Source organism: Periplaneta americana, chromosome 12 (genome assembly GCF_040183065.1).
Source record: "Periplaneta americana isolate PAMFEO1 chromosome 12, P.americana_PAMFEO1_priV1, whole genome shotgun sequence".
In the NCBI taxonomy this organism is placed as follows: Eukaryota; Metazoa; Arthropoda; class Insecta; order Blattodea; family Blattidae; genus Periplaneta; species Periplaneta americana.
Genome location: NC_091128.1, coordinates 54037563 through 54050105, shown reverse-complemented (window position 1 = coordinate 54050105; position 12543 = coordinate 54037563). Strand labels below are relative to the sequence as shown.

Genomic DNA, 12543 nt, shown 5'->3' with positions numbered 1-12543 from the left:
GACTGCTACTTGAACTTAACTGGTGTAATGAATTTTGAATTGAACCATGGTCTTCTGCTTGTAGATGAAGACAAAGGTCTGATATTCGTTCATGTATAGTTCTGACTTTATCCCATAATTCCTGGGCTGCACTACATGCAACAATGCTGAAGTTTTTGTTCCAAACTGTTACTACTTCAAGATGCAGGACTTTCTTCTGATCCCAATTTTTCAATTTAAGTACTGAAACTCAAGGACTATACTGTTTTTGCAGTAAGAAAAATCCTAATGTAAACATAAGCACGTTGCTGTCGTACCCGTGATTGGTTCCCCGTTGAAACACTCACATGACGCAGGAAAATATAGTTCATATTTGGAAACCATAATCTTGTATTATTTGAAAATAAAAAAATTGAATTCTAGTTATTAAATACAATGAAACATATATCTTCACTTATATGTAAAACGCTATGTAAGAGAAAAGCTACTTTTATATTTTGTTATGTACTATGAACGCGGATGAATACCAACAATAATACTAAGGTAGTCTGTTCTTGTAACAAGCTGGAGTCACTTGAGCTCGTAGTTGTTCACGTAAGCACGTGGTACTGAAGTATGGCTTCTGCATCCTCGGTATGTGTGGTTATTAAACATCATCATCATCATCATCATCACCATCACTCCAAGAATTAGGGAATTGCCTGTTCCGACTTCATAATTCATCAGCCCAACGTTTTCTAGGTCTCCCGACGTCATGTCTTCCTCTTGCTTGATAATTTCTTGCTAACAATGGATATCTCTCCTTACTCATTCCACTCATGTGTTCAATCCACTTTTGTCTATAATTCTTGACTTTATCCAATAAAGGCTGTACTTTTAATTCTTCTCTTATATCCTCATTTCTGATTCTGTCAAGTTTTGTACACCCTTTAACTTGTCTGAGGAACCTCATCTCCGCCGTTTGTATTCTATCTTTCTGTTTTTTCGTTGGAGCCCAAGTTTCACATCCACACAATATTGTGGGAACTGCCATAACTTTATACATTTTTACTTTAGTTTCTTTTCTAACTTTATTTTTGAACGTTCTCTGTATTGTTCCACATACCGTCTGAAATTTATTTATTTTAGAATCAATATCTCTTTCTATATTGTAACTAATATCACATAAGAGTGGAAACCCTCTCAAAAGCGGAGAGAAAGAAAAGTCCTTAATGTATATAATAAATTAAAGTGAGTTTTAATTACAGTAATTATAAAGTAAATGTTTCCTAAGCAAACAAATGCATAGTAGTGAGGTTAGGCCTACTTGACGAGTAACGGGAAATGTTTAACATAGAACAGAATGTACAACAGTAGGTGGGAACGCGTACTGAGAATTTATGGCGCCAAACAACAGCCAATGAAGCCTCACTTCAGTCACGTGCTATTGTTTATATTAGGATTTTTCTTACAGCGAAACGATTATAGTAGCAGGAGCAGCATTTTATGTATACCAAATTTTGTTAAAATTTTCGCGCATATTGGTGTTAGAAAACTCACATCCACAGACTACAAACTACGAAGGCTTTTTTTGGGGAGGAGAGGGGAGAGGAAATCTGTCTGAAAGCTATTACAGAACTTTGGGATAATTGTAGGCACTAATGCAACACATTCTTTCAATACAGTGGTATCCTGAGGTGAGACATCATTGTCCAAGTACTCCCATCATCCTTGTTGGCACCAAGCTTGACTTGCGAGAAGATAAGGAGACCATTGAGAAACTGAAGGACAAGAAACTGGCTCCCATAACATATCCTCAGGTAACATCATATTGTTTATCTATGTATTGTTCACTTCATTACATGTGCATAAAGAACGTTATTTCATAGAGATCATGTAAAATACAGTTACTGGAAAGTCTGGACACTTTTGAAATCATTGGAACTTAGTTAAAATTATGGTTTTCGTAAAAGTAAAAGCACTGCTTCATTGACCAAAGAACAGGGTTTTAACAATCACCATACTTGCTTTCATTTATTTTATTTCGATTGCTTTGACACGTAAATCAGTCTTGCACAGTGTTGTATTAATGCTGTTCAAGACCTAGAGCAGAAGCTCCTAATGATTGAAGAACAAATTGATGCTCTTTATCACGACACTTGCTTTCACTTCCATTTAATTTGTTTTGACACGTGAATTGATCTCACCCAGTGTTGTTATTAATGCTGTTCATGACCAGAGTAGAGGCCCCTAATGACTGGAGGATAAAATGAGCTGTTATTTGGGTTTTATATAAATATATTTTTATGTAAAAAAAGTCATTTCATAAGAAATACCAATCTACATCACAGACACACTCATTGCTAAAACTCCAGTTGTGAACGAAATTCCTCCATATAAATGGGTGATTCCAGAACATAGCATACAAATTCCAGGAAATCATTCCAAAAATGATCCTCCATACATTCTTAAGTTAGATTCCATGGAACTACTCTGCAGTACATATAAGGAGCACCTTCAAATTTATACAGATGGATCTCTAAATCCTAATAATGGGACATCAGGAGCAGGGTATTATATTCCAAAATATCAAAGTTATTTCATACCATGTTCATCCTCCTTCAGTCTTGACACTGAATTGCTAGCTATTGATGCTGCTCTTCAGTGTATTACTCAAATTTCTGAAAAATCTATTTGCATACTTCCCGAATCCAAGGGGGCTGTATTTAATATAATTAAATATGTACCAAACCTATATGCACATAGAATTATTCCAATTCAGAAACAACTAAGTAAACCAAAAGAACTCCAAAAGGAAATAACATATCAATGGTTACCTAGTCATTGTGGTATACCTAGAAACGAGAAAGTCGATAATATTGCAAAACAGGCAACATATTTGCAACCAAGACCTCTTCAAGTGATATCTCTATCCAATGCTTTTGCTTCAGTAAAGTCTCATTTTACAAACCTATGGATCAACAATTGGCTCTCTTCTGACAAAGGAAAAATTTTACAGTCTGTACAAAAGAAACCAAATGACCTGGAAATGTACAAAAACTTGCCCAGACATGTTCAAACATTTTTAGCAAGATCCAGAACAGGTCACATTGTCACTCAATAAATTGTACTTACACCGATTTCACATTTCTGATAATCCTACTTGTCTGTGGTGTAATAATCATGATGATCTGGAACACATTCTTCTATACTGTCCATCCATAAACCACAAAAGAAGTACATTAAAATCATCAGTACCAGTTGCAGAAGAATTGAATTGAATTGAAAGAGGTGAGTTGGGAGGACAAATTTAAAAGGTACGCAAAACGCATCCTTGCAAGAGGTTCGGGGCTGCAAGAAACTAAATATGTGAGCTCCAAGCCTGTTGGCCACTAGTCTCACTCCGGGTTACGCTGCTCCACTGAAGGAGCTCTAGAAAATTTTGAAGGGGAAAACCAAAAATGGACGTAACCTCTTAGGTACCACATACGCGAGGGGGATGGAAATGTGATCAAAATGATCACGGGACGGGACGAGGATGAGATGGCTGGTGTAAGTCTCCACATTGAAATGAACTGTGTCATTTCACAGTGCAGGAGGAGTGAATTCTGAATCTGCAAATTGAAAGGTTTGCTGTCCTTTTGCATTGCGACTACATGAGTGACCTTGCACATGTATTTCATAATTTTATAGACTCTGAACTAGGGCATTAAGTTGTTTGTTAGAAAAAGGGGGAACTTATGGGGAAGGGCATATAGGTCCGTGGCCCATTTCTCTTAGGGCTCATCCCGACATTTGTCTTAACGCCTTAGATTCATTAGAACCACACCTGACTCTGAGTCATTCACAAGGGCACATCTTTATTTTATTCTTCATGATATAATTGTAATCCCCTGGTAGAGGGGCAGAGAAGGCCTGATGGCCTTATCTCTACCAGGTTAAATAAATGAATTAATAAATAAATAAATACACCTATCTGAAGTTTTACATGACTTACATTGAGGCACACTAAGGCCATACATGTATAAAATATAGCAATTTCTTTAGATTCCAGCACCTTCTCAAAGATTGAGACAACATGATGAAGCACTGCTTCTGTGAATTTACCCAGTGGATAGGGAAATTGGTATTGTATGAAGGAAAATCCTTTATTAAACTGTCTCTATAAATGTACCGATACATTAATCTCGCCAATGCTGTAAGTAAAAATGATGATAGGCTTATTGGACGATATGCTTAGCCTCAGCATAACTACGATGTCCAAGTTTAGGTGTAAACATCATTTTGGTCATCTCAGGCCAGTGAAACATAACCAGAAGCTATAGTTACTGCAAAATAGAATTTCAATAAATCAGTTTTCTGTTGCAGAAGCATAGGTATGATTGAATTGGGTCTTACTGATTTATAATGAATTAATAGCCGATCTAATTTTAGTCACGTTGATGATATCTCTGATCAGATTCCAGTCCTGTCTGTTCTGACATATATGGCACAGATTTGGTCGCCCCTGCACAGTCAGTTGATATTTACTTTTGAGTCCAGAAAATGTACACTTGCAATTGAAGCAGTGTTTCCATACCGGACTGTGTGTAACTACCATTACGTAGTTTAATTGTGCTATCTTTTGAGCTCCTTTGGCTATTGGCTTCGTAAGTCTTGCACTGCTGGAAATGCTTCCCATCCCCTGGCAATGTGCTCTGCCTTTTTGCTTTGCAAATGGCTTTATTGTAACTGGTGAGATCTTCCTGGGAGGGGCCCAATCACCAGTTCATCTTGCAAATTTAAAAAGTTGTTTTTTTTATTTTTTTAAGGTAGCTCTTTAGACAACCAAGGAACTTGCCTTGGCGAGCCAGCAACCTTAGCTTGACAATTGTTATTATCGGGTAGGAGAATGGACTGTTACAACTAGTCAACTGCCAACTCCACATCTAATTAATGCTGAACAAATATTCCTGGAGGTGTCTGATGTCAATTTTGATAGGTCTCGTTTGTACCTGTCCCAGTCAGTTTTCCTTAGGTTCCTGTTTATCACTGGACAGCAGATTTCGTAGAGTTTGTTATGAACGAATTTATTTTTGTAGCATTACTCTCCTTTCGTTCATCACTAGCAAGTTTCAACTTTTTAGCTGTGGGAATGAGAGAAAAAACTGCGTAATTTTACTTTTGATAGCATAAAACTTTCATAAATTACATTCACTTTGTTCACCTTCGGTATTAAAAAGTGAAAGTCACAACAAGTATAGTGAAACCCTGTAAAACACGCCAACTTCTGGAATCTCTCTCTTTCTTTTTCTCTCTCCCTCGCTCTGCGTCATTCAGTCACCAATCCCCTGTAAGTATCTGGGAGGGTGTGTGTGGGCATCGCGACCAATAGAAGAACCACTCTCCAGTATTACCACAATAACGGATTCTTCATTTTTGCCTCGACTGTTGGCTAGGAAGGTTCCATTATGCTAGCATTGCAGGCAACTACTCAACCTTTTAATACTTTTGTTAGCAGGTTTGACAAACTGTGAGTGGACCTGCAAGTACAATACAACTGCGATCACAACGTTGCCGATTAGAGTCTAGCTGATAGTGAGTTGTGTTGTGTATAAAGGTTCCTAAGCTACAGTATTATCAAATATTTAATTCACATCGATGGAGACAGGCAAGAATAAAGTTGTACATAGTGAAGGAAGAAGTATTGTTGCCAAGGTAATTGAGTTTTTGGATGCTGAGAAGAACAGGAATTCATTTAATTTGCCATTGTGTCAAGCAACGAAACGAGCTGCAACAGCAACTGGAAAATCAGAATCATTAATTAAAAAAGTTAGAAGAGAAACGAAAGTATTCGACAGTAACCAAACCAAATTATCCACACCGGGTAAAAACCGAAAAGTGAGCAAAAAAATCATATTTGATGACATGGATAGGTGCATTATAAGGAGAAAAATACAAGAGTACTACACAATAAAATTAAGTACCTACATTTAAAAACTCCGCGCTACACTGAAAGATGAATGTAGGTTATAAGGGTAGTCAAGAGCACCTCAGACAAGTATTGCATTCTATATTAATAATATACTAATTCTATAATAATAATAATAATAATCTTATGTATCGCTCTTACTAAATGTGGCAACACTGAGTTCATAGTGCTCTCTCCCTTCCTCCCGTGCTTTCTCACTTACTCACCCCAAAACAGACAGCGCTCACGTAGCAACTTGGTCAGGGTTTCAGTTCGATTTGTCAATCTATAGATACAGCCAAATCATACGCAGAAAGTTCCATTTTCTGTAATGTCTGATTAAAAGAGGACACTCGACATTGATTCTAATCATTATTTTTCCTTACACACTCACATAGAAATGATACGAGGTATGGTGTTAACAGCAGAAGATGGCACACTAGATTGTACGAAAATGTAATGACATGGATTTATGTAGATTTCATTTACTTGGCAATATATATCTCGGGATCTTTAAAACCTTAAAAGTTTACTAGTATGTGTTCTGGACCAACTGCCAATCCCTATTATGTGTAAAAGGAAGGCACAGTGCAGTCATTGGGACTGAAGTGCTCAGGATCATTTTTAATTCTAATTTCTATTTCATTTCTTCCATTCTCATATACTTTGAATATTCTCATATCTATATATATAATTTGAAGTGGTAATGGAAATTACGGGAAAACAGCTGAACGGATTTTAATGAATGACCCGTCATTTTGAAGCTTGGCATTCAAGGATTTTCAGAAAAATAGTAACTTTCAGTGAAGCTTAGTTTTCCTACATAATTTTCCTATTTTCCAAAATCCTTCTTTCGTCAGTTTCGTGAAATAATTGCATTTCAGTATAAAACAAAACACACACTATAATAAACAATAGGCTATTCCACGAAGGCCATGACCTGCAGAATTGCTGACATATTTAGAGCTCAAATTCAATTGGTTATTAAAAACTTCAAGACTTACTAAAAAAATTTACAGGTCTGATTCTGCGGTGTGTAATTTTCTGAGTACAGCTGTGTATTGGATATTAAAATCTACAAAACTTGAGGTGGTTTGATGACATTATTAGCATTAGAAATTAAATATTATTATAGTTAATGCCATGATGTGACTATTTTTCATTAATTATACATATTAATGCTATATTGTTGATATGAAAATGAAACGTTTTGGGGTTATGTAAATAGATGTAGAGAATATCTTAAATTAGATCTTTATTTCTATAATTTACTGAGTGGCGGCTATATATAAACTACAAAACTTACGTAAAATAATAATAATGTTATTAAAAATCAAATATTTTTATAGTTGTTAATCAAGTGGGGTTGGGTCTTTCTCTTATACTTAATGTCGGTGTGGTGTAGATATTTATATGCGTCATTCTCTTCAATATTGGCTCGAGAGAGCGCAAAAATTATATTTCCTAAGGAAAGACCAAAAGGTATTACTTACTGATAAAATAAGAAGCCTACAAAATTATGTGGTCTTCCTTCCGATCATTTCAGCAAGATCTCCTGGCAGAATAAAATGATGTTACCCTCTACATTTCAAGCTCTACATGCGGCAGCTATACTAAGATGTTATGTCTGTTGTTCGAAAGCATAGCAAACCTGACATTTTTTTAACTTTCACCTACAATCCATAATGATCTGAAATAGCTATTGCTTTACTCCCACATGAAAAACCCACTGATCGCCCTGACATTATTACTTGCATTTTCGTGTTCAAACTTAAAAACTGAAGGTGGATAGGTTCAAGAAAAAGTATTTGGCATACAAAAACCATTCAGATTGAGTATATTTCATTATTACGGAAACAAATAACTTTCAAAATGTCTGGTATTCTTCATTGAAAATAAATCTGAAAAATTTTTATTTGAATGTCTAATGAACTTAGTTTACAGCATTTGCTGCACAAGCCACTAGTACTTTCTATAATTCTCATATACTTTGGATATTCTCATATACTTTATGTAATTAGTTTACTCAAATGTGTGATAGTAATTTCGGAATACACAATATTATTAATGTGAGGAACATTTTTACACTTTATGGTTTTTTGTATTCGTATGATTGCTCATGTCACTGTTCCTAAAAGTGTGTTTTTTTCTCCACTAGGGATTAGCCATGGCAAAGGAGATTGGAGCTGTTAAGTACCTAGAATGCAGTGCATTAACTCAGAAAGGTTTGAAGACAGTGTTTGATGAAGCAATTCGGGCAGTACTGTGCCCTGTGCTGCAAGTAAAACCAAAGAGGAAATGTGTCTTGCTGTAGACCGTAACATAACATAAACGGTTGTTTTGAATTTAAAACTACAATGACAATGGAAGTCAGCCTTATATGGGCTTATGCCCAAGTGGATGCCAGTGGCCGCTAGCAGACAAGTTTGATGGGTCCATGTCATGTGGTTGCAGAACCAACTTAACATTTTCTGTTGGAATCTGTTCACCTCTTCTTTTAATAAGGGGGTTTGTTGATTAACAGATTTTTACCTTAATGTTCTTCCAATGAAATTTATTTAACGATGTTTGTCAATAAAAATGTGTACATTTCTCATAACAATACACAGAGCTTTGACTTTCATAGCAGTTTTCCATAGAAATCATATGTTGTAGCTGGAGTCTTCTATGAAAGGCTAGCTTATTTTTATTATGAGATCTGTGCATCTAAATAAGAACCACCATGTCCCTTGTCTTTCACAAATGTTTTTTAGATCATCCTTATTTTCTTGATTCCATGTAAAACTTTGTGTTACCCATAGAAAGACAGATTACCATCTGTGTATAAGCTCTACAAATGGAATGGCTCATTTCTATCATACGTAAATTGTTTCAATCGATAGTTTTGTAAAATTATCATATACATCTGTGAATTCAGTTCTTTTTTGGAAATCTGTAATTTTGGATTGTTATTACTTGAAAATGGGGTGCTGTATGTGTATGTACCTTTCCATTTCTTCCACCCAGTTTTTAGATCAAAAGAGCTGCAAACTCAGTATTGATCTGTCTTTTTCTAATCAACTCTGACTTGCAAAATAATCTCCTCAAATAAAAAGTTCACTCTCCTACTGCTGACAGCGTGAAACACTAGAGATGTGTGATGTAAAGAAAAGTATCAAAGCTATAAGAACAAGTGAATGTAACTTGCCATGAACACACGATGTTATGTAATAGGGCGGTTTGCTATTAATACTTAAATTGAATCAACATCTTACGGTAATTGATAAAAAACCTTATTGGCATGGGATCAAGTTGAGAGTGTACTTCCAAACAAATGTTAAAAGATGGTGTGTCTGACTACAAGAAACCATTAGTTCAGTATTTGTAATAGCAAGTTTTTGTTCTATTCTTTGGGTTTATTTATTTTTATTATTTTTTCTCCTGGCTTTGTTTATAGTTCATGCCTTCAGTTCATGTTTTAAACACCATCTGGATTATGCATAGCCTCTTACTGAAATGAATCTAGTAATATAAATTTTGAAGCTATTGTACTGTTTTCTGTTGGAAATTTAAATCAGCAGGAAAGTTACAGAATAATAACAATGTTAACAAAGCAACCCGTACATGTTGACAAAATACTGTGAAACATATCTCTCATTGTTTGGCCAGATTTATGGCTATGTTCAGTTCCTGGTATAAGGGTTTTATTATGTTGTCTTAACGCGAAAGTTAAAAAAACTAAAATTGTTCATTTAGCAGGATGAGTTTTTTCTTATGTTGGAGTCGCAGTGTTTGCAAATTAAATGCAAAGGAGTTTACCTTTCACTGTAAGGGGACATAACCTGACAAAGCATATCGTATGTACAGTGTACTCTACAAGCGCCAGTCTTGCCTCTGTACAGCTTTGTTTCATTTTTGTTGAACATTGTGGTACTAATTTTGGCATGTAAAGTTTCCTCCTATCTTAATTGCTGTAAATAACTTTATACTATAAAAATAGTGAGAAGTAAATGGCTTGAGCTTTATTGTGCTAGAATTTTATTGTAATTGTGAAAATTTTCATAATTTTCCAATATAGAATAAATGTTAACACATTCTTTTAAAATGAAAATACATTGTACAGAAGCTTATCTGATTGTTCATAAAGCATTAATAATGTATAATTTTGTACTCTGATTAAAGAATAGGTTTTTTGATCATAGGTTTAAGTGTATGTTTATAAAAAATTTGTATTCCTTTTACAGCTCTGCTTATGTTATGAAATCAGTCTTAAATTTCCAGACATTGTTTCTCGATACTCGTAATTATGAGGGGTAATTTTGAATAAGATCCCTTTTAAATGTTCAGAACAATCCATTGTTATGGCAGGAGCTGTTATGTAGATGAAGAAAGATATTTTAGACTGGTGGTGGTTTAACCGTTAATATGATGTCTGTTCTTTATGAAAACTACCTGAAATAAAAAAAAAATAATAATGAATGTAGTTGATGCCTTTGTCTGTGTCCACAGATTGTGTTCAAAAAATTGATTCCTTTTTTAGCAAGTGGAATGAGAGTTGTCCTGTATATCAGGAATGAAGAACAATAATGCAGCTGACATACACACATTCTGTGATAATATGCCATTTACCCAGAAACAGTGGTGGATTTAAGTGATACGGAGTACCGTACTGAAGTGTAGAGTTTATTAAAAGTTCCCCAGTAGCAGTTTATACCACTTAACACATCATATGATTATCAAAAATTGATTTGAAAATTTAATTACTCCTTAGCAGTATATTTTCATACGAGACTTCAAATTTGTTGCGTTCACTAGCTTGTAATAAGCATCATAAGCAAGTAAAGTTTTTTTTTTTTTTTTTTTTTGAGAGTTTATACTTTGTTAGAATGTTTATGGCTATAGTGCTGGCAAAGAAGCTGAAACAGTAGGCGAACATTTGGGGTAATATTTATGTTTGTGGAAAGTCCTACACACTGCTCTTTTGGAGATCTACATCACTATCTTACCATATAATATGCCCGTGTGTGAAGTTCATGTTTAAATAAAAAATACCGCAAATGTTTCACTTCACAATAATGACGAGCACTAAAGAGATCTGTAAAATACTGAGAATTACATCTGAGATGTGTGTTACCATATATAAACATTCATTGTTTTGGAACTAGAATGAATACTTATGTTAAGTTTTCCGTCGCATTCAGCACAAGTCAGTGGTCTCTGTAGCAGTTCGTCAGCTGCAAGTTTCGCGCATGCAGTCAAAGATTGTTACACAGTGGCGTCTAAAGGTAATGATCACATGGTATATTTAGAGAAACCCACAAATTTTATCATATTGAGGTTATGTTAATTAAAGTTTCCTATACAGTCATATTCTAAGCAAGAGCATGTTTAATCCTTTTGAGTGCTAAATCAGAAGGACAGAGTAAACAAAACACTTACGTTCTGCACAAGGATTCATGCATAGTATCCACCACATTTGAGCAGTGTGTAATTCACTGGAAGATTAATTTATATTAATTTATCATTTTTTTTTTAATGTAACTGCATGTATATAAACGAGCTATACATCGTGTCATACAAGTTACCTAAAACAACTTACACCGTACTTCATTCAGTTATTACACAGTATGATGTCCTTCAGCCAGAAAGTGGAAATTGGAAGTTTAACGTCCTTGTTTACTGTGTGATTTTTGGACTTTTTAGCAAATGTTAGACTAGAACATCGATAACAAAATTTTCTGAACTTGTCGCACGAGAGATTGCAAATTTTGCTTAAGAAAATAAACCATAATCCATTTATGAAAAGTAGAGAAGTTATAGTCACTGTCATCATTACTTTCTTCTCCTTTTCCGGTTTTCTGGGATTTGGTTTTATGGCCTATAGAATGTCGTGATTTAAGAAGCATTTTGAGCATTTAAAATTATGAAAAGTTGCATATATTGTTCATAAACGTTCAATTTTTAGATTTCATTAGGAGGAGCAGGACATGGTTAGTGGTAGTTCTTACAATTCACAGTGCAGGGTACAAAAAGTCTAATGAGAAAGCTTAGCAGACGAAGCTCAAAAAGAGTAAAATTAACCTTGAAACAGAGAATGTCTTCAGGCAGTTGCTAAAATTTGAATTTATCACTTTAATAAAATTTTAAACAATATTTATATCTAAGGTAGAGAAAGATCATTTTTCAGCTTCAACTTCATTCAAAGATCAGTTTTCTTACAGAACTTTTATACCAAAGTATGAATAATTCTGTTAAAACTGAAAGTAGTGGTGATGAAAGATTGATATATTTGTGGTAGGAAGGGAAAAAGAATATATGTATGTATATACATAATAGTACAGTAAAACCCTGTTAATCTGGACCAATTGGGACTGAAAATTGTCCAGATTATCAAAAGCCCAAATTAACAGAAATAAAAATATGCTATTTCATGAATAAAAACAATTACAGTATAATAATCGCAGCATAACAAAGTACAATACTTGCGCTGATGATAGCATCAGTTATAGTTTTTTTTTGGGCGGGGGGGGGGGGTTAAAAACCATTTTCTTTTGTTATTTTCCGCACATCTTTAATGTTTATGGAAATATCTCATGTGATATTAATGTGCAGAAATTTTCTTAATGCCATTTTTTAATAAAATCGATCACACAATT

At 34.6% G+C, this 12543-nt stretch overlaps 1 protein-coding gene across 1 annotated transcript in view; it reads left to right on the top strand.

Moving 5' to 3' along the window:
- Positions 1–8625, top strand: part of Rac1 (ras-related protein Rac1) — a 35617-nt gene extending 26992 nt beyond the window's left edge. The window contains exons 5-6 of the mRNA XM_069841333.1: positions 1644–1778; positions 8067–8625. Of these exons, the coding sequence (XP_069697434.1) occupies positions 1644–1778; positions 8067–8222 (291 nt within the window). The 3' untranslated portion in view covers positions 8223–8625. The remainder of the gene's footprint in view (positions 1–1643; positions 1779–8066) is intronic.
- The last annotated feature ends 3918 nt before the right edge of the window (positions 8626–12543 follow it).